Source organism: Chelonoidis abingdonii, chromosome 2 (genome assembly GCF_003597395.2).
Source record: "Chelonoidis abingdonii isolate Lonesome George chromosome 2, CheloAbing_2.0, whole genome shotgun sequence".
Taxonomy (NCBI): Eukaryota; Metazoa; Chordata; order Testudines; family Testudinidae; genus Chelonoidis; species Chelonoidis abingdonii.
In genome coordinates, this window is record NC_133770.1 from 141,516,342 (window position 1) to 141,539,396 (window position 23,055).

A 23,055-nucleotide genomic window follows, 5' to 3' on the forward strand; every position below is an offset into this window, starting at 1 on the left:
TTTGGAATGGTGGTTGAAGTATAAAGGGACATATGAACCTTTAGTGCATCTGGCACGTAAATATCTTGCAACGCCAGCTACAACAGTGCCATGTGAATGCCTGTTCTCACTTTCAGGGGACATTTTTTTAATTGCTTGATAGCCCTAATTATAAGTAAAATAAATAGCTCTGAACAGTCCTGATCTACAAGTCTTTTCCTTTCAATAGCCATGCCATTTAATGTAGACATTTTATAATTGGATATAGTACTGGTTCTCAGTTCAAAAAGTCGGTATACTGCTCCTAAATTAAACTCTGTATGAACATCTTCATTAGGTGAAGAAACCAAGCGAGTGTCTATTTATTTGGTATAAGTAATAATACAAATTTCCTTTCCTCTTTTACCTTGTGAATCTTTCCTGGAAATAAGGACATCAGAGGATATGTATACATTAGTTGACCTAATCTGGGACATCATATTGACTAAAGCCTATTTTTTTTGGTAGCTGAAGACTCTAAGTCTTGTATCCAAAATTCCCAATTATCCACTGGAAGATTCTGAATGTGGGTTCCACATGCTGATGAACAATTTGTCAGCTTTTAACAAATCCATACTTATTCAGACACTCTAGTGTCTGTATCCCTTACGGACTGCACATCCATTTCTTACTCAAAACAATATGACTTTTTTGGTTAGAGAAGTTTCTTTTACTTTTCTTCATGGTTTCCAGGAGATAACTGTAGTATTTTATTACATGATTAGCATTTGATGATCCTGGATGTGTTTTTCAGGGGACTGTACTGCAGATCTGATGGTATAGTATATATGACTCTGTACCTTCCCTGTTTCAACCAAACATACATTCATGTTTGATCTGTGTACCAATATGCTACCTGGCTTACTCGTTAACGCTGACATTTGTTGTGCTTATTTTCTCGCTAAGATTGGTAAAGGAATATTATGTCTCAGGAAAGCTCCTGAAAACTACTACTCCTGTAAAATGAAGAACTTGCCTGACATTGCTAGTTGAGAGTCAAATCTTTCTAAAGCAGATGATCAAACTGCTAGTGTTATTCTTTCAAGATGTTTTACAATACTGGGAAAAACCTTATCTTGGCCTGTGGCTAGAGATTTGACTTTCTACAATTCCATTACTTGATTTGGAGATATTTTGACTTTCCTCTGATGTCTTTCTCAAAACTGATAATTAAACTGTAATTTAAAATTTCTTGGAGAGAATCCTATCCTCTAGTTCCTCAACACACATAGCTTCCTCTAATCTGTGTAAGACTTATTGATAGATGAGCTACATAAATTCCAGTTTAAATGTTTTGTGCATTTCAACTACCATCCCCTATATCTGCAAACACAGACCTGCTTTTTGGAGCAAATTTTGATGGGCCAGCCCTTACATAAAAGATTGCTTTAGACCTCTGGTTCCACATGCCTCCAGTATCTCTTAGATATAGTCGATCCTCTAGTCTAGGATTGCCAAGGAAGAGGATGATCAATAATACAAGGCTCCTAGTATTGAGGTAATTTTAAAAATAATGTGTAATATGACACTGTAGCCAAATGTTATTCATTTGAAGTCCTGATTCTGCCAAATCACAAAATAAACATTTCAGTGTTAATATATAAAACACCAAACTGGACAGTTTTTATGCAAAAGAATAAATGGACACAAATCAGATATCAAGAATTGTAACATTCAAAAACCAGTAGGAGAGCACTTCAATCTCCCTGGACACTCAAAAGCAGACTTAAAAGTGGCCATTCTTCAACAAAAAAACTTCAAAAACAGACTTCAATGAGAAACTGCAGGACTGGAATTAATTTACAAATAGGACACCATCAAATTAGGCCTGAATAAAGACTGGGAGTGGATGTGTCACTACAAAAAGTCATTTCCCCTCTGCTGATACTCACACCTTCTTGTCAACTGTTGACTTGTCAACTGAGAATAGGCCACTTCCACCTTAATTGAATTGGCCTTGTTAGCACTCACCCCCCCACTTGGCCTTGTTAGCACTGACCCCCCATTTGGTAAGGCAATTCCCATCTTTACATGTGCTATATATATCTATATCTATCTATAGATAGATAGATATATACACACACACACTGCTTACTGTATTTTTCACTCCATGCATCTGATGAAATGGGTTTTAGCCCATGAAAGCTTATGCCCAAATAAACATGTTAGTCTCTAAAGTGTCACAAGGACTCCTTGTTGTTTTTGCTGACATAGACGAACACGGCTACCACTCTGAAACCATTAGAAACTTGATTTTTAAATATCCACAATATGATACTTGCTCTACTGTACTGTATTTTTGACATTTTGCCAGGCAAGCAGTAGCAGAATTTGGGGCCTTGAAGGTAAATTTCCTGTTTGGAGCACAATTTGTGACACAGACTTTTTTTAGTATGTGTTTGTTTACAAAATGTATAGAAGTTGTGCTTTCTTGAACAAGAGTGGTAACAAACAACACAGGCAACTCCCTTCTTGCAGAACCCAAATATCAGATACCTCTATTTTAGGGGTAGACAACCTATGGCATAGGTGCCGAAGGCGGCACGCAAGCTGATTTTCAGTGGCACTCACACTGCCCAGGTCCTGGCCACTGGTCTGAGGGCTTTGCATTTTAATTTCGTTTTAAACGAAGCTTCTTCAACATTTTAAAAACCTTATTTACTTTACATACAATAGTTTAGTTATATATTATAGACTTATAGAAAGAGACCTTCTAAAAATGTTTAACTGTATTACTGGCACGCGAAACCTTAAATTAGAGTGAATAAATGAAGACTTGGAACATCACTTCTGAAAGGTTGCTGACCTCTGCTCTACCTCATCCCTAGAAGCAGTTCTCTCTCCGCTCCCCCAGGCCTCACTAATGTTTCACTGGCTCACAAACTCTATGCGAGTTTTCCACACTTTTCACCTGGGAGACCCCTAGTCGAAGGCTGCTCACCAAGCTCACATGATTTTGAACGGTGAGTGGGGCATCTATCTTCCTTCTGTGAAGTTGCTCCTCAACACAGAGCACTCAGATCTTCAACTACCAGACAAAAAAGAGTGCTTTAACACCCCAAATACCCATAACAACTCTGACTTTAGTTATTGCATGGTTTTTTCAGCTCTTTGTATGGGGAATTTTATACTTCAATGCCCCTTAATCATAGAATCATAGAAGATTAGGGTTGGAAGGGACCTCAGGAGGCCATCCACTCCAACCCCCTGCTCAAAGCAGGACCAACCCCAACTAAATCTGTGAGAATCTATCTGTGAGAATGGTACTTCTCCTTGGTCTTCATCCTCCTTTGAGCCCCTTTCTTCCCTCAGACACCTTGGCCATCCCCACTCTTTCTTGGGTCTTCTGGTTCTGCTTTTTCTATAGACGCATCCCACCCTCCTTTGATTGAGTAGGCCAGGTCCTATGTCACTCCAGCCTGCATCATTTCAATATGTTCTTGCATGGTTAATCTGCAAGCCATTAGCAACTTTTGCTATAACAGTATTATCATAATCATATGTTACGGCCATATAATCAAACCAGTCATTCTGACTTGTAAATATTTAGTGATATGGTCACGTGACCATGCACGTGGCCATATCAAATGAATAAGACTTCCAAGCATTTGGTGTAATTACTGAAAATGAGCAACCACTTATTCAAATATCTAAATCTGTGCATTGAATTAAATCTCCAAAAGAATAAACACATTATAATTTATTACTTACTATCAAACACAGGGGAACATCTATTATTCTATTTATGCAAATGTCATGTTTGGAGTAATTATTTATAGTACATAACACTTAGAGGTCTCAACTGAGATTGGAATCCTGTTGTTCTATCTATTGAGCAAACACATAGTAAGAGACAGTCCATGCCCTAAAAAAGCTTAAGTCTGAATAAACAAGGCAGATAGTGAGGAAGAGGGGAAACCAAGTCATAGAGAGATCAAGTAATTTCCCCATGTCACACAAAAATTCCGTGGCAGAGCCAGAAATGTAACCCAAGTCTCCTGACTCACAACCTAGTGCCCTAGCCACTGGACCACGTTACGTCTCAATAATAAACATATCCCTATTTTTGGTATAATTAAAGCTTTCAGTGATATGGGCAGTTATATTTCAAATACTTTTTGAAGCACAGCTGTGTTTACACTTCTTGACAAGTGAGCAATTATAGCATATTTCACAGACTCAAAAATGGAGGGCTGGAAGGGACCTTGAGAAGTCATTAAGTCTAGCCCCCTTTGCTGAGTCAGGACCACATAAACCTAGACCATTCCTCACAGATGTTAATATCTTTGTGATTTTTTAAGAAAGATGTTATTGCAACAGCTAACAGAGGATAAAATACTAGGTAACTTGAGCATACGTATCTTGACTATTAGAAGGTGGTTGTCATGTCTATTGGCTTGCAGAAGCTGCTATACACAGTCCTTTTGGGGAGTAAAAGTTAATTGCCTATAAGATCATTTTAAATAAAACAATATATGACAGCTCAACTGGAGAAGGGAGAGTTGTGAGTGGGGTAAAATATTTTAAAAATTAGAAACACAGCAGGCCACATAATTCTTAAGAATCTGAGACGTGATTTTCAAAAGTGCTCAGCACTGGCCTAACACTTCTCTCCTGGAAGTCAATGATAATCATTGACTACTTTTGAAAATCCCATTTTTATTGTTTAAATTTGGAGTGGACTGAATATGATCAGTGAAAAATATCTTCAGAGTCCTTGTTCTATGGGAACTTTGCCTGTGCAGAAATGCCACTATCCTCTTTCTCAAATGTAGTGAGCCTTTACACCAAAGTTACTCCATTACCTCCCAATTCATTTCAAAATCCATTTCAGAACTGCCCCTTTTAAACTTTTAAAATGAATTGCTTCAATCTACCAAACAAACCTCTCTACTTTTCTGTTCAACTAGAAATTATCTACTTTTTGACTGTCCACACAATCTTAGCACTGTTGGTACAAGAGCTTTCTCCTGCTATCTGAAACACCCTTCCTGTTTCTCTGTATACCTCACTGACTCTCCATCTAACATCAAAGACTGCCTGAAAATCACATTTCCCCCCAAAACAGCAGAGGAAATCCTAAACTAACTGTATTTAACACTCAAAAGCACTGACAGATACAGACTGTAGGAAAACTATATACACCTCTACCTCAATATAATGCTGTCCTCAGAAGCCAAAAAAATCTTACCGCATTATAAGTGAAACTGCGTTATACTGAACTTGCTTTGATCCACCTGAGTGCGCAGCCCCTCCTCCCCCCTGGAGCACTGTTTTACTGCATTATATCCGAATTCGTGTTATATTGGGGTAGAGGTGTATAACAAAACTAATATAATCATGTGATAGAACTAAAATATGTGTTTTCCCCTGTACATGCTCAGTAGTTATTTTCCAATGTTGATCTAAAATTTATTCAGGTCAGGCTAAATGCCCAGAAAAATCCACTGGTAAAAATGATGCCCTTTTTGCCAAGACAAAAAGGCAAATCAAACCAGAAAAACTCCTTTTTGTCCCCTTCCCCCCCAACTTCTATAAACACCTGAGTCTTTTTTAAAATATAAAAACAGTTCCCAGTCTGAGAATTTATAAAGCAGAAAACAACTGGGAAATTCACGTTACTGAGTCCAGTTCAAAGCAAAGAACAGGGAAAACAAATACTGCACTTCAGCCTGGAGAGATATGTTAGGTATAGATGGAGGCTGCAAGTGGGGGTTGGCACAGAGCTGTAATTCCGTTTGTTGATTACACCGGATTTCCAATCCTTTTGTTCCACTGGAGACGCACAAAGGGTGGGAACCAGGATCTGGGCCAATGAATTCAAGGGGTGTTCCAGGAATTCATTATGGAAGGAGTGGGCCCTATTAATATTAATCAGTTTACAAAACTCTAACAGGTTAAACATTAATTTTTACAGCATTCTCTCTTATCTAATAGCCAAGGCCTCCTTACAACAAATTCTGAACTCCATATGCCTGTCTATATCCTTCTAGCTTCCTTTGCATATTGATAACATCGGATTAATCAAAAAGTTTCAGAGTAAGTAGTTAAATCAATTATTTTTCACTGGTGTTAAAACAACAGAGATGGAAAATAATCTCTCTGATCAAAGTGTCCCATTCCCCTGTGCAGGACAGCGTCCCCCCCATCACACTTTTGTTTAACGCTCCCCACCGAGTTTTGTGTCACCCATATTATTCCTTCCTTGTATTGTAAATATAACCAAATTTTAATAAAAGTACCAGCTAAAGTGTTTTTAATAAAAAGAAACTAAATCGATACTTTAAAATAAAGACTATCAATAACCAATTATGACTCCACTTTAAAAATAACCATGTTACACTGAGTTACAATACTTTAAAATCAGATATTTACTGAAGCCCAGATCCTGCCATCGGATGTGTGTGGGCGAACCAATGTGTTTGCACAGAACCCCAATCATGTCACCAGTGATCCACATGGGGAGAGGAGTTTGCCACATCCAATTGCAGAATCAGGTACTAAGCTATTGTCCTGGACTAGACAAGCAGAAATAGATATTTTATACTATAGATATTTTCCCATAAATCTTGGAAAAAATAAACTACTGTGTTTGTAACCAGATGCATCAGCTGGAATGATAAATTCAAACCTTATATGAATCTAGAGTTCTGGCTCTTACAATTCCTTAAAATGTGCCATGGTTGCAGAAAATTGTTTTTGAAAAGCTGGAAGTCTTCAAGCAAATTTCTGCCATCTTCACGTGTTTTTAAAACTTTTGACTGACACAGGGCATTGTGTAATTTGTGGAGTCTCAAATTGCTCCTTTGGTCATACTTTGGAGTCAATATTTTTCACTAATATCATAACATTTAATATAATCTCAAAGTGGAGAAACAGTTTGGCTTTCAAAAAACAACACTCCTTCCCTCTCCCCCAGAGCAGAAACTTTGCTGCAGCCTGATTTACACATATAAGTTTATTGTCTCTGAAGGAAAAAAAGCATTTCCCTACAGACAGCCAGGATGTTACTTCCTAAAGAGTTACTGGTTTCAACATGTTTTGGCAGTCCACACAATGTTAAATCCAACGCATTTATTATTCATATTTTTCTATTCCCTTTAAGGAATTCAAACTCACTTTGAATTTCAAACTCACTTATATTCCTGGGATATACTGAAGATTTGTTTAACTTCATACTTCACTTTAAACACTTTTTAATTAGAATATTGATAATATCTGCATTTAACATATATATGGAGCTAAATGTAAGACATTCAGATTTATTTCCACTGGAACATGCTGCATTATATTGTTACCTTTTCATCAAACTAGTTGATTCTAAAACTAAATTTTAGATCAGCAGCTCTTTCTCAGTCCCTCTCCTATGATTTCACAATCTAATTTAAACAAACAGAGCAGATCATAGAAAGAAAGTATTCCAAAGGCATGCCTCACAGGAACAGGGTGCCCTATCTAGCAGTATGAATTATGGATCTGTCAATAACAGGCTCTACAAAAGTTACTTGTGTTTCTGATATTTTGAGGCTTATGTTGTTTTCAGGATGATGGCTGGGAGGAATGATTTATTAGAAATCTTAAATTATTTTGTGTCATTCACTTGTATTTTTTACTTAAAAAATACACTAGCACTTATATAGCATTCTGCAACAAAAAATCTCTCTGAAAACATTAACTAATTCCCAACATTGCTGTGAGCTAAATATCCTTAGGTCCATTTCAAAGATGGGAAACTGAGACAGATTAAATTACTTGCTATAATCACAGAGCAGGTTTGAGTTAGAGCTGGGATCAGAATTCAGGAGTTCCAGGCTCTTATTCTTATGCTACTTCAAAATATATAATTCTATATGAAAAAGCTATAAAAGTAAATTACAGTACCTTTTAGCTTGTCCAAAGTCCTCACCTTCCGACATTTCAGATTAAAAAAAAAATCTACACCAAACTAGTTAATCCAGACAAAGATTTTCAATATTTTGTTTTAAAAGAAAAACAGCCCAGGACTCTGCTTAGTGTGCTTCTGAGCAAAGTGCTTCTTGTTCAGAGAGTATGTGTTTACACACATCCTAAGCAACTGCTTGTCTTGAATGAAGTTCAGAGTGTTCTATTTTGACTGGCTAATTCTATAAATAAACAGGTTACATCTTACTACAAGTATTGTGACACGCTGTTAGGTTTCAAGCACAGCCCAAAAGCCAAATATTTTTTTTTTATGGTCATGTGAGAAGGAATCACCAACCAGTAATTAACCTTCATTTGCCTGACTCCACTGAAGCTCCTCTGCTTTGTCTCTGCTTTTCTTGGCTGTAACTAAGCACAAACCAAAATGATAGAAAGCTACAGTACGTGGAGTTTACCAGGAATGTCATAGTCTAGAAAATCATATAGAAAATACTGTGTAGTTGATTAGAAAAAAGGTATACTGTAATATCTAAAAACTTTGTTTACTGGCTGTCTCTACCACACAGTTGGCAGACACAACATACTGCTATTTTTTCCCTCCTACATCTAGAAATGTCATGAGACACTAGCAGTTCATCAGGGAAAATGTGCTGGAAAATCTATATTTCCAGTTAGGATTCATTGCCTTCTTGTGTTGTGAGCACGAGTTCCTTGATTCTGTGTGCCCCCAACTTTTCAGCCAGTTTCTGCTTCCTTCCCCCTTCCAAGTCTTCCACACTGTTCCTCTCCTCGGTCCTCAGCTAGCCAACTCTTCCTTCCAACCCACACTTCTTCCTTCTTCCCTTTGTTACAGATGTTGAGGGTCCAGCAGGCATAGGTGGTTACTGCATCCCGAAACCCCAATTTAATTGTATACACCTGCTAGTAAAAGTGATGCTGCCATACACAACAGATCTGTTCCCTATGAATATTCAGTCATACCTGCTTCCTTCAATGACCAAGTGTACTGCTTTTGGCTCCTGTTAGCCCAGGGGTCAGCAAACTTTCAGAAGTGGTGTGCTGAGTCTTCATTTATTCACTCAAATTTAAGGTTTCGCGTGCCAATACATTCTAATGTTTTTAGATGGTCTCTTTCTATAAATCATTAATATACAACTAAACTATTGTTGTATGTAAAGTAAATAAGGTTTTAAAAATGTTTAAGAAGCTTCATTTAAAATTAAATTAAAATGCAGAGCCGCCAGGACCCAGGCAGTGTGAGACACACTGAAAATCAGCTCACATGTCTACCCTTGTGTTAGCCTAAGATAGAGGGAGCTGGATTCCATTCTGGCTTGCAACTCTTCATAAAATTGTTAACTATATTCCCTAATCTTCTTTAATTAATTGTGATATGCAATACAGAAAAGAACCCAGTTTGACTTTGAGATCCCAGAGTGAGCTTGCAGGCTTATCAGTTATCAAAAAGAATGTGTTTTTCTTATACAGAACGTGTGTGTACACCTATCTGCCCATCCACCTCATTAAATTAACATTAAGATTGTAAAGTCAAGCACTCCAAAATTAGGAAATGCCAGAATCAAGGTTGCTGCACATCTTTAATTCCTGCCTTGTCCACATGCATTATGATAGGATCGTTAATTACATGAACATATAGTATTTTTTCCACATGACCTCTGCCTGAGTCAGTGCACAGGATGGATGTTGCTCACTTAATGATCAGCTATTCAATATTTTGTTTTATCCTCACAGTTTAATATGTGGCCTTAGGCCTTATTTACTGCACACTACTCAAACCCAGCTCTGAAGACAAATATTAACTTCCTCCTGGGCTTTTCTTTGGTGATCACCACTATATTATCTCAGTGCTTCACAAACAATAATTTATCTTTCCAACACCCCTGTCAGAGTTCTTATCCTCATTTTACACATGTGGACCTGAGCCACTGAGAGATTATGCTCAAAGGTGTCCACTAATTTTGAATGCCCAATTTGAGATGCCTTGGATCTCATTTGTCAGGGTATTTAGCATTATATAGCGCTTTGTATGTTCAAGGCACAGCTCCCCCTGACTTCAGGTGGAACTGTGAGTACTCAGCACTTCTGCAAATCAGACCCAGGGTATGAAATCAAGTATGCAGGAAAATTATCCTTTGTGACCCCACACTGAAAAGTTTGGTTTAAGTGACTTGCTTAGCATCATATAGGAACTTTGTGGCAGAGGGAGGGATAGAATGCAATTCTCCAAGGCAGCATTCAATTGCTTTAACCATAAAACCATCCTTTCTCTCCCTGATTCATTCAATATACATCTTCCCAACTTCTGTAACAAATGAGGCTAGGGTCCTACAAACAACCATCTCCTTTACACTCATTCATCCCCAAAGCAGCTTTTTAAATAAATTTAACACATAGTGTTTATTTGTAAGCATTTTTTCCTCCATTTTTATTTAAATTTTCATAGTTGTGGGAAATTATGGGAGGGGATCAGACAATCATTTGACATTGAGATTTAAAAAAATAAAGCTTTATAGCCATTAAAAAACAAATTGTCAACATCTTGTCAAAACAAATATTCTTAAATCAAGCTCTAATAAGTTCTCAAGTAGCATTTTTAACAGCAAACAGAAAAAGAAAAAAAAATCCATCGTCATGTGGTATAATATTGATACCACATAGCTCATCAACTAGCGTGGACCTTTATATCCACCACAAAATTCACAACCTACCTAGTCAATATTATATTGCAGTTTCTTTCTGTATTATAGCAGAAGTGAGTTTTGAAGATGGACTTAAGAAAAGGTAAGGAATTGGCTTTATGGACTTCGACTAGGAGCTTTCCCCACTCAAGTAATATGGAAGGAACCAGGAAAGTGCTTATTTGAGAAGCAGGCAATCAATGCTGGCATCATAGGTAGGAACTGACCTGACAAAAAGTTAACAGGTTGGATAGGTAGGATGGAACTAAGTTGTGATGAGCTTTGAAACTAAGGACAATACATTTTTGTTTGAGATGGAAGAGTGGGAGTCAAGGGTGGGACGTAAAGGGTATATGTGATGTAGTCAGGGCAACAAGACAAATTGTGCAAGATGATCAAAACTTGGACAAGAATTACAATACGAAATCAAGTAAATTTCCCAAGCCTTTATTAATATGATTGTCAAGTAATTTCATATCAATTTCACTAATTTTAATAATTTTATTTTAAATCACGATGCCTTTCCAGCAAGTCCAGGCCAGTGCCATAAAGCTCTGGGTGGCAGTACAAAGTGTGTACTACTATGACCAAGGATTCATTATGTGACAGAGAAAAGAAACATTTCACCCTGACAATTTACTGGTTTGGTACCAGTGACATTTTGGGCTACTACAGAGCCAGATAAAGAATTTTACTGTTACACATGTAGCAAGAGAGAGAGCGCATGCGCGCACTCATGTGTGGGACAGCTGTTGAATAACTGCCTTCTACATAAACCCAGAGAATATCTGACATACAAGTTTGAATGCATGTTATTAAAATAAATTTTGTTTCCATGTCACATAAGAGATGAGTCACATCAGGGTTGTTGTTCCTCCCTCCACAGGGTGAAGGTGACAGGCAGCAGGACTGGATCACATGGAATGCATATCAAATCACAGCCCCAGTTCTAGAGGATGAGCAGCAGGCTGGTAGTAAATATGCATAATCACTGGGTTGCCATACCAATTGTCAGTGCTGGCAAGATTGTCAAATATGAGTTCCATTTAACAGTTCTTTTCTTCCATAGTTCAAATCTATGTAATTTCCCCACCTCTGTCTGACAAACTGCACAAGCAAGACACATAGGCGTACTCGCCACACACTATTTAGTTTCATGACATTCCACATGGTATTGAATCCGCACAAGAAAGCCAGGCAAGGTATGGAACATGCTCATGGAATGTGTAGCATTCTTTTCTAATTTGTCTACAACCTCGTTGTGGAAAATAGGATCTACGTCTGTTACAATTGCCTTAATTTTCTGGTTATTTATATTTAACTAGTAGAGTATATACTGCTTCTGTATACAGAAGGTTATTCATACATTTCATGAATCATTTTACAATGACTCTACGTTACTCAGATTGCCATTAGGATATTATTTTATTCTGTATGGTTCTGTTTCTGTAAGGATTAGGTAAGCATGAAGGGTATCGTTGGTACAATTTATTCAATACAGTAGAAACTGCACAGAATAATATTCCTACAAGATCATCAATTTATAATTATTTCTCCCTACCTTGTTGAGACTTTGTTTTGCAAGTTATATTTATTCTGTTAAAAAGCAGAGGAGGGAAATATGAGGAATCTCTAACAACAACATTTATTAAAGATGTATATATAAGGAATTGAGACAGGAGCTTAAATCAATCTTGATGTCAATTCTGAATACTGAATAAGCATATTTTCCATGTTCCCTTATAGTCTTCTCCTTGTGCTGTTCAGTGTGACAGCCTTCTCAAGGTATTCATAATCATAACTAAAACGCCAAACTACTGTTTGATAGGGCCGCATAGCGTTTATTTTAAAAGATACATGCACAGAAATCTATACTTTAGTATAGATTTGCCCCATGATGATAGTCTGTATTGTCCACCAAGACAGGAGGCACATAAGAAACCCTTTCAGGGTCTGGCAACAAAGAACCAAGATATCTTGAACTCTATACACAAAGATGGAGTTCACTATCTGAACTGATTGCGTGCACTGAGTGCAGTTCTTGAAGCCTGTCCCACAGCCAGATCCACACAAATACAGATTTAATTGTTAAGCAGAGAAGGATTTGAAATAGAACCTCTGCTGTGACTGTGCACACAGTGATGTGAAGGCAACAGAGATCTGCCAATAAATTCACCACATGGATCAGTTTTTCCATATGAATACAGAAACACACTTGCCTAACTCAATGGACTACTCAGATGAATAAAGAAACAAGGATTAGGTCTTTAATGTACAGCACGAATTTTATGAGCTATGAATAAATCCCATAAGTTTAATATGGTTTGGGTGAATGAAAAAAGTCACGTACATAACTTCGTATTTTTAAAGATATAATAAAACCTAATCTGATTTAAGGAACAATCATATGGTATAGTAACTGCTCTGCTAAACCCAATTTAAATCATACTGTTCTCAAAGAGAATTGCAAATTTAAACCTTATAGTTCTATAGATATGGATTATTCTGGGGTTACTTTCAAAAGAGCCTAATGATGACCCATGCTTGACTTCAGCAGCAGGAATAATGACAGCAAACACTACAAAGTACAATACTTTGTATTTGTTTACTGAAGTAATAACCTGGACATAATCTTTAATCTTTCCCTAATATAACAGTAAAGATGAAAAGGTTTTATGAATATAGAATATACACACTTTTCCAATAAAATGATATTTCACAAACTTTTACTACTTTAAGAATAGTCCTTTCAACTTTAAAGCTGCATAATAGCTCCTTGTAGCATTAATGTCAGAAGTTAGGATTTCTCATAATTTGAAACCAAGTCTAAATGTAAATGTACATTCCCCTTTTTAGTGAACTGGAAATGTCTATTTTTTACTAAAAGAAAATACATCAATTAAAGATAAATACAACCCAATATTCCATGAACATTATTACCCAAATAATTATTTTCCAAATCATTTTCATTTTTATATCTAGTACAACATAAAATATGCAAGTTCACACTGTTTACATTAGAAGAGTCTATTATAGCAACTTCTGTGTAACACTGCAAACTTGCTGAAGGATATATGCTGTATGTATAACTTATATTCTAACCAGGGGCGGCTCTATGTTTTTTGCCGCCTCAAGCACAGTAGGCAGGGGGCTTTCGGCGGTGCGCCTGTGGGCAGTGTGCCGTCACACGGATTCGGCGGTGTGCCGGTCACGTGGATTTGGCGTCCCCGTCGCTGAATTACGGCCGAAGCCATAGGACCCGCGGACCTCCCGCAGGCACACCACCAAAAGCTGCCTGCCTGCTACCCTCACAGTGACCGGCAGGCTGCCCCAGGCACGTGCTTGCTGCGCTGGTGCCTGGAGCCGCCCCTGATTCTAACCCTTTAAGCTGTTCTGTGTGGCACCCTATTGACTTAAAAATGTATGAGCAAGACTGTATATGCCGAACTTTGAAAATCTTCCCACAATCTATACTGTGTGTACAGAATTTCTGATATGTCGCCGCCAATATGATTTACATAAGTATTGTCCCATTAGCTAAGGCCCTGATCCAACAAGTTATGTGAGGGCAGACTCCTTGCACATACACAAAATATACTTTGTGATGGGGCAAGGCCAGATGGCTACAGTAAAGTACTGAGAAACACTTATGTTAGCCCCAGGCTAAACAAATCCCTAGTACCCTGGTAACCAAATGGCAGTTGCTCCAGGTTAATCAAGGCACCTGGAGACAATTAAGATCTTTCTAGAAGGCAGTAGAGATAGCTACTTTAATTAGAACACCTGCAGCCAATTAAGGCAGGCTAATCAGGGCACCTGGGTTTAAAAAGGAGCTCACTCCAGTCAGGCAGGGAGGAGCCAGAGGAGAAGGAGTGTGTGTGAGGAGCTGGGAGCAAGAAGGCAAGGAGCTGAGAGTGAGAGAGTGTACTGCTGGAGGATTGAGGAGGACAAGTGTTATCAGACACCAGGAGGAAGGTCCTGTGGTGAGGATAAAGAAGGTGTTTGGAGGAGGCCATGGGGAAGTAGCCCAGGGAGTTGTACCTGTCCTGCAGCTGTTACAGGAGGCACTACAGACCGCTGCAATCCACAGGGCCCGGGGCTGGAACCCGGAGTAGAGGGCAGGCCCAGGTTCCCCCCAAACCTCCCAACTCCTGATCAGACACAGGAGGAGCTGACCCAGACTGTGGGTTCCACAAGAAGGGAAGATCACTGAGGTGAATAAATCCGCCAAAAAGCGCAAGACCCACCAAGGTAGGGGAGGAACTTTGTCACAACTTTTATACATTTACTATAAAAAAAAAACAGACTTTTGTTTATATATTCACACTTATACATGTCCATTGGGTTTGAGTACACACATACACAATTACTTTTTTTTCATAAAGCAGTTTTAAAGATGGTATTTTTTTACTTTATATTTAAAATTTGACAAAAAATTGTATACCAAAAAAATTTGTTTATATTTAGCTAGAGGAATAATCAGATAGAAGCATCCTTGTCTAGCAGTTAGACCAGTGCACTTTCGCTTAGTTCTCTGAAAGCAGGATGTTTTGCATAATAGCAAATGAAAAACATTCTATACAACAGTTCATGAAACTCTTTAGAGAGCTAGCCAAAATAAGCTGTAATGAAAAATTCTCATCTCCAAATGGAATTCTACAAGTTGTGTTCCTTCTCCATACCTGGAGGAAATAACCTCATTTTTAAAACAGGTTTAAAAAACATGAGCTAAACATTTAGAAAAGATCCATTCAGGTTGGATGGCAAAAATCATATGCGCAATAGTAAAACAGCCACAAACAGAGTTAAAAGCACATGCAACAAATATTTAGTCCTCCGAGCAAAGCACACAAGTCACATTTCTGTTAAGGAAACATACAAAAATGGAACATGGTGGAGGCATGGCTGTCAATAGACACCTACACCTGATTTGTAAGCCATGGATTGTCATTATGTGTAGTTAGTGTCTCACCATGAAGCACACATGCTAGCCCATTTTTGTGAAACACAGAGCACTCTGCTTTTTGCATATAAGCTGTAGAAAGAATATGAGAGTCAGAAAACACTTCAGAGAGTAAAAAGCAAACAATCACATCACTAGATGTGTCAAAGGAGCACATCTTCCTCAGATACAAATATCACAGATCAGGGGTCAGCAACCTTTCAGAAGTGCTGTGCCGAGTCTTCATTTATTCACCTTAATGTAAGGTTTAGCGTGCCAGTAATACATTTTAAAGTTTTTAGAAGGTCTCTTTCTAGAAGTCTATAATATATAACTAAACTATTGTTGTATGTAAAGTAAATAAGGTTTTTAAAATGTTTAAGAAGTTTCATTTAAAATTAAATTAAAATGCAGAGCCCCCTGGATCGGTGCAGTGTGAGTCCCACTGAAAATCAGCTTGTGCGCCGCCTTCAGCACACGTGCCAAAGGTTGCCTACCCATGTCATATCATGGCGAATGTATGTGACAAAATGAGAGAGGATCTAGATAGAGTGCCAGGAGTCCTTACCACTAAGAGTGAAAATCTCAGCTGCCCTGTGACTTTCTTGGCCATGGAAACAAATGTGGCGGGGGGAGGGGAAGTGGGAAGAATCACCTTGAATCACACTGAGAAATTAATTTAGAAACTAGTCAAAGGAATTCAGTGCCATTCATATTTTCAAGACATTATTTCCTGTTGTGTGAAACTGTAAGAGCTTTTTCTCACAAAGCCCATCTTCTATCTATCCTGAAGTCTATAGACTGTACATATATACCATTTTACCCATCATCTGCAACTCAAGCTAATTACATGAATTTTAAATTACTGACTGGGCCAGGCAGGCAAATAAATGACAGACACATGGGATGGGTTTAATCAGCAGGCTGCAACTTAATTAATTATACACTGGGATTGGCACTACAATGCTCACTTCTCACTCTTACATACCAGGCATTTTAATAGGTTCCAGTGCAGGTTCCAGGGCTCCAATCTCACAAACAAAACAATAACTTGGGGTAGACACTCCCTGACCTACCCCACGGACTCAGCTTAATTATAAAACCTCTCTCCCCATCCCTGTGTAAGGGGGTGTGTATGTCGGGGGTGGAGGGAGTAGAGGCCACAAAGCTGGTGGTGAAGAGACCTCAATCTGCAAAAATTTTGGGTCTTTCCCCTTATATAAGTGTAAGGTCCTACAGTGAAATCCTGAGCCCCACTGGCCTCTGCGAGCTGGTGCTTTTAGCCTTTACATGCATTGGGCACATGATGAGGCAGTAGTCCTACCCTCATTATATATACCTTCCAATTATGTATTGTTTCCAGGAGGCTGTGAGGAAGACAGACAAAAAACCACTGAACTACTTGCCGATGTGGCCTCAAAGGGAAAAATTCCTCCCTGATCCCTAGAAAACAGCCAATCAGTCAGACTCCTAGCAACAAAAAAGGGACTGCTCCTAAGCTACAACAAAGGGGAAGGAGGGCAGGGCAGCTAATTGGAGAGCAAGAGGCATTTGAAAAGCCTAGGCTAGCTTAAATAGGCAGTGAAGGGACACCTGGAAGCCAATTCACTGGCCCCATCACCTCCTGCTCCAGCCAATAGCTAAGCAAAAGACCAAAGGGAGAATGGGAAGTCACAGCCCCCATCCTTCCAGCATGCACTCTGGGCTTCTCACATTTCCTACCCGATGAAGGCAGTAAGAGTATTTCACTCAGCAAGCCTGGAATTTGAGATTTTGAAATGTGCTTTACCGGTCGATCTGTAACTGCCCGAGTTTATTAGGTTTCAGGGTCATCTTTTCTCTCTAATCTGTAAAAATGGGTGATGGATAGAAGGGAGTAGTTGCGTGAGACACTCGTGGAAAATTACTGTGTCATATTGATACTATTACTGGCTTATTTGATTTTATCTTGTGGTAACTTATTAGCCTATTTATGTGTATATTTTTGAAAGATGAGCACTCCTATTATAGAGCAGGAAAATTCCAAACCAATAGATCAGAGATCAGCAATCTTCCGCATGGTGGCTGTGTGCCGAAGGTTGCAGATTCCTGCAATAGATAAACGTGTAACATATATGCTGTCTTTTGTTAAGGGAACAGTGTATACACTTCAAAGATCCGAAGAAGTGAGCTGCAGCTCACGAAAGCTCATGCTGAAGTAAATTTGTTAGTCTCTAAGGTGCCACAAGTACTCCTGTTCTTTTTGCAGATACAGACTAACACGGCTGCTACTCTGAAAACTTCAAAGATGTGACTCATGAATCCTGTACTACATCCTTGAAATTAGCCTGAGGTAACAAGTGACATTGCTCAAAGGCTCACTGGTTTAAAATATTTCAAGCGTCTAGACAAATTGCATGAGAAGTTATTATACAAACATGAAAAAAGTGTTTAAACTACTGTTGGCACATTGTATATTCCAAAACAACTATCAAACCTGGTATATGCCTGCATGAGAGGCAAACAGCAGTTTACCCCTTGAGCATAGCGGAGGCCACTAGAAGACAATGCTACATGTAAGCCAGTTCAGGTAGTGAGGAATCATTCAATCATGCAGAATTTCTAAGGTAAATAAGAAATATGCAGCTACACAGTACTAATGCCTTTGTTTAACTCAGATCATAAACACACCAGTTTGCCAAGGCAAATGAACATGGCTCAGCACTGCTAATGTTTGGAGCAAGTGGGAGGATATGGGGGTCAGCTTCCTGATTGGATATTTAACTTATTTTAGGTGCAGATGGGGAAATTCCAGCTGAAACAAAGTGTCAGACTTACCACAGGATCAAAGTCAAGGTCTAACTCTGGACTGATAACCTGAAGTGCTTGAAAAAGCATCAGCATGTTAATATACCAGCTGCTTGGTATTTGTAAGATAACAGTTTGCCTTAAGTTGTCCTTAAGAAAAACATTCTGGTTTAATGCTTAGAAGACAGATAACTAGATTCCATTGTCAACTGTGCCACTGGTTTACCATCTGACAGTGAACAAGTCACAAAAATTTTCTCTTAGTCTAACTCAAGGTAAAATGAGAATAACATTTACTGATCTTTAAAGAGTTTGAGATCTTTTAATGAAAATTATGTTTATGTCCCACATGAACACCACTTTGATAGTTTCTAAACTGTGAATTTATCCATAGCACCAGAAGCATTCCTCCACTAAGTTGTCACAAATGTGATTCTATTTCAATGCCTGTACTTCCTTGACTAGTTAAGTTAGTCTGTCATTTCTCATTGCAGTCTACCCCAATGTATATGTTTAACATTACATTTGCCCAAGAGATCATATAACATAACATGCAGCATAGCAGTGCTAACATGACAATGTTAGATCATATTTATTTGGACACCAGAAGAATTTGGGAAGACTTATTCAGAATTTAAGGTACTGTGGGGTACATGCTGTAGTCTAACTAAGCTAGAGATAGTGACCGTTTAACTTTAGAACACAGTGGGATAATGAACCATAAGATTGAAAAGGGAATATTCCTCATCTCTGTAACTGCTAGGAAAAAAACCAGAGTGATTTGGTTCTATCTGCCTCAGATGAAAAGAAAGTCTCTCTTAAAAAATGGCATTGGCTCTTTCCGTGGAAAAGAAATCGAGCTTTAATTAGCTGCTTGATTCTTTTCAATGTTAGGATTAATAATGAATTGCTACGACTTACTGAAGCCACTCTGCTCAGGAGGCTCATCTTCTCATAATACAATATTATGCCCTTATATAAAATACACAAAAAGCAAAGGATATGAAGTGCTGATCTGACAAACTTTAATTCAATGCATCAAAAACCTGTGTTACTTTAACACAGAGCGAGATCTAAAATAGTCCAAGTTTCCTGTCAGAAGACTTATTTGGAATGATTTTTGTACACACGCTAACACAGTCCAAGTTTCCTGTCAGAAGACTTATTTGGAATGATTTTTGTACACACACACACACACACACACACACACACACACACACACACACACACACACACACTCACACACACACACACACACACACACACACGTGTCTTTTTCAAGTTTTCTGTTCTGATTTAGAAACTTCCCAAACAAAATAAAGGCACTGTGTAGGCTCAACCCTTCAAAATAAGCGCTGAAGATTTTTCCATATGAGCTATAGCTGGTAACCACATTTTACAAGCTTGACCTGCTGAGTTCACAAAGCATACGAGTTCCCTGAATCAGACCTGGAGATCATAAAAACTCCACCTGTACGTCTACAGAATTTGTATTTTCCTTGAATCAAAGAACAGAGTTTATAAACGATGCTTGATGTTCACGTAAAGTTTATGTTCCCTGAACTGGATTTTGGAGATTACAAATTACATAGTTTATGAGAAAACAGAATAAGATTCTGCGATTTTTTTTTTTGAATGTACTGGTCAGTAAATGAAGTACGTATATCATTTTTTAAAAAAAGTTTAAAAGACGTAAAAGTATCTCTCTTCAGGCTTGGGCCTTTGACTTTGTGAAGTAAAATGGGACCTGTAATACCTGCGCGTGTCATCAAACCAACCAAAAATGCTTTTTCATATAATGCAACTTAGCATGATGAGTTGTATTTATATTTTTATTTTTAAACAGGGTTTCAAATGGTTTTGGCTCAAAAAAAACTCACAAGGCTCCCTTGTTAAAATAATGTGCGGAAGGTAAGTGCCAGAGATAGTAGTGAATTGGGTAATTTTCAAAATCAGTGTAACTATTTATGTGTTTTGTTTTTGTATTTGTATTTGTCCTCTCTAGTAACTGCACCTACAGCTGCCAGCAGATTATTCCAAATCTGAATGATCCCATCTGGAAAGTTAGCTAAAAACTTCTCATAGTAGGAAACACTTGCCACTGTTACCAAAAATGAGGACTAATAACCAAGCAGTCAACCATGTGAAAGTGATCTGCTGATGAGATTCCAGATACTATGGTGGAAGCAAGGAATCTCCTTCTTCCATTCCCGTACAGCCACAGCATGAGATTTTAAGAAACCTGTGTTGCAATTGGTCAGGCTCAGTTGGTGCTTTTACAACCAACAATGGTGACATTTTCCTTACATTTATCTGCCTTAGGCCAGTGTTCAAAGGAAACATCGGAGGATGCAGCTTAAAATTCTGTTATATTTAAAAGACAAAAAATTTTGTTTAAAAGTGACCTCACTTAAAAATGCCCCTGAAGTCCAGTAGTTTCCAAGTGCAGACAGACAACACTCTACACCCATTACTGATGTAGCATATTAAATTGTAACCTGTGGCCTAGCTGTTTAAAGCCCAAATCCTGTGCGGCACTGAGCACCTGCACCTCTCCTGGAAGTTCATGGTAGTAGCAGGTGCTCAGTTTGAATTTAGGCCATAGCTACTCTGTGCGCCTTTCCAGGACTTTACAATGCATAAAATACAAAAATAAAATACAAAAACAGAAATAAACTTGCTTTATACATCACATGGTCAAAATTTTGTACAGTTGTTCTGAGGTCCAGGAGGTGGTAAGAGACACACCAGCTGAAATCTCTGGGTAAAGATGAAAGGGAAAAAAACAGGGGGGGACATGAGGGAAAGGAGCAACTATAGACCATGAATTGAGGAAGAGGAGGTGGATGAGGCATTTCTAGTACAAATAGAAATAACCAAATCACAAGCCCTGCTAGTAATGCAGGACTTTAACTATCTAGACATTTGTTGGAAAAAATAATACAGCAAAATACAATTTCCAAAAACTTATTGAAATGTATTGGGGACAACTTTTTGTTTCCGAAAGTGGAGGAAGTAATGGGGAGGGAACAGCCATTTTAGACTTGACTCTGACCAACAGGGAGGAATTGGAAACAAATCTGAAGGTGGAAGGCAATTTGGATAAAAGTGATCACAAAATGACTGATTTCATGATTCTAAAGAAGGAAAGGAGCAAGAGCAGCAGAATTAGGACAATGGACTTCAAAAAAGCTAACTTTAACAAACTCAAAGAACTAGTAGGTAAAGTCCCATGGCAATAAAAATCTAAGGAAAACAGAAGTTCAGGAGAGATGGCAGTTTCTCAAGGAGACAACATTAAAGGAAACTAGCCCAATGTGAAGGAAAGATAGCAAGACTAATAAGAAGCCGATATGGCTCCATTAGAAGCTCTTTAATGCCTGAAAATCAAAAAGAAATCCTACAAAAAGTGGTAACATGGATGAACTGCTAAGGAGGGGTACCAAAGAAGAACGCAGGCATGCAGGGACAAAATCAGAAAGGCTAAGGCACAAAATGAGTTAGATCTAGCAAGAGACATAAAAGGCAGTAAGAAAAGGTTCTCTGACTACATTAGGAGCAAGACAATGATGAAGGAAAGCATAAATCTGCTACCTAGTGGGGAAAGAGAAGTAATATTTGAGGATATAAAGGTGGCTGCGGTGTTTAATGCCTATTTTGTTTTAGTCTTCACTAAAAAGGTTAATTGTGACCAGATACTCAACCCAATTAATATTAACAACAAAAGGAAAGGAACCGAAGCCACAATAGGGAAAGAATATTTAGATAAACGATGTATTCAAGTCAGTAGGGTCTAATGAAATTCATCTGAGGGTACTTAAGGAATTAGCTGAAGCAATCTCGGAACTGTTAGCAATTATCTTCGAGAACTCCTGGAGGACGGGTGAGTCCCAATAGACTGGAGAAGGGAAAACGTAATACCTATCTTTAAAACAGGGAATAAAGAGGACCCACGGAACTATAGTCCAGTCAGTCTAATTTTGATATTTGGAAAGATACTGGAACAAATTATTAAACAATTTGTAAGCATGTACAGGAAAACAGGATAATAAGGAACAGCAAGTATGGATTTGTCAAGAACAAATCGTGCTAAACCAACCTAATTTCCTTCTTTGACTCAGTTACTGGACTACTGGCTAGGGCAGAAGGTGGGCAAACTATGGCCCGCGGGCCACATCCGGCCCACAGGACCCTCCTGCTTGGCCCCTGAGCTCCTGGCCCAGGAGGCTAGCCCCTGGCCCCTCCCCTGCTGTTCCCCCTCCCCCACAGCCTCAGCTCACTGCGCCACCGGTGCAATGCTCTAGTCGGTGGGACTGCGAGCTTTTGCTGGGAAGCGCAGCTGCAGCGCCACAGCCTGACCTGGTGCTCTGTGCTGCACGGTGGTGTGGCTGGTTCCAGCTGGGCAGCACGGGTGCCTGTCTTGGTGCTCTGGGTGGTGCGGTTGTAGTGCCACCAGCCACCGGTGCTCCAGGCAGTGGAGTAAGGGGGGATTGGATAAAGGAGCAGGGGAGTTCAAGGTTGTGGTCAGGGGGTGGGGGTGTGGATGGGGTTGGGGTAGTCCGAGGGCAGGGAACAAGGGATTGAATGGGGGCAAGGGTCCTAGGGGAGGCAGTCAGGAAGGAGGGGGGGTTGGATGGGACAGTGGGGGGCAGTTGGGGGCAGGGAGTCCGGGGGCAGTCAGGCAGAAGGGGTGGTTGGGGCAGTCAG

At 39.0% G+C, this 23,055-nt stretch overlaps 1 protein-coding gene across 4 annotated transcripts in view; it reads right to left on the bottom strand.

Annotated features, from left to right (window-relative positions):
- Positions 1 to 23,055, bottom strand: part of RETREG1 (reticulophagy regulator 1) — a 108,669-nt gene that overhangs the window by 36,386 nt on the left and 49,228 nt on the right. Inside the window, exon 1 of one of the 4 annotated variants that reach the window (XM_032789753.2) lies at positions 7,900 to 8,096. The exons of the other annotated variants lie outside the window; for them this stretch is intronic. Within the exon in view, the coding sequence (XP_032645644.1) occupies positions 7,900 to 7,934 (35 nt within the window). The 5' untranslated portion in view covers positions 7,935 to 8,096. Of the gene's footprint in view, positions 1 to 7,899; positions 8,097 to 23,055 lie in introns of those variants that run through there. 4 annotated transcript variants of the gene reach the window in all.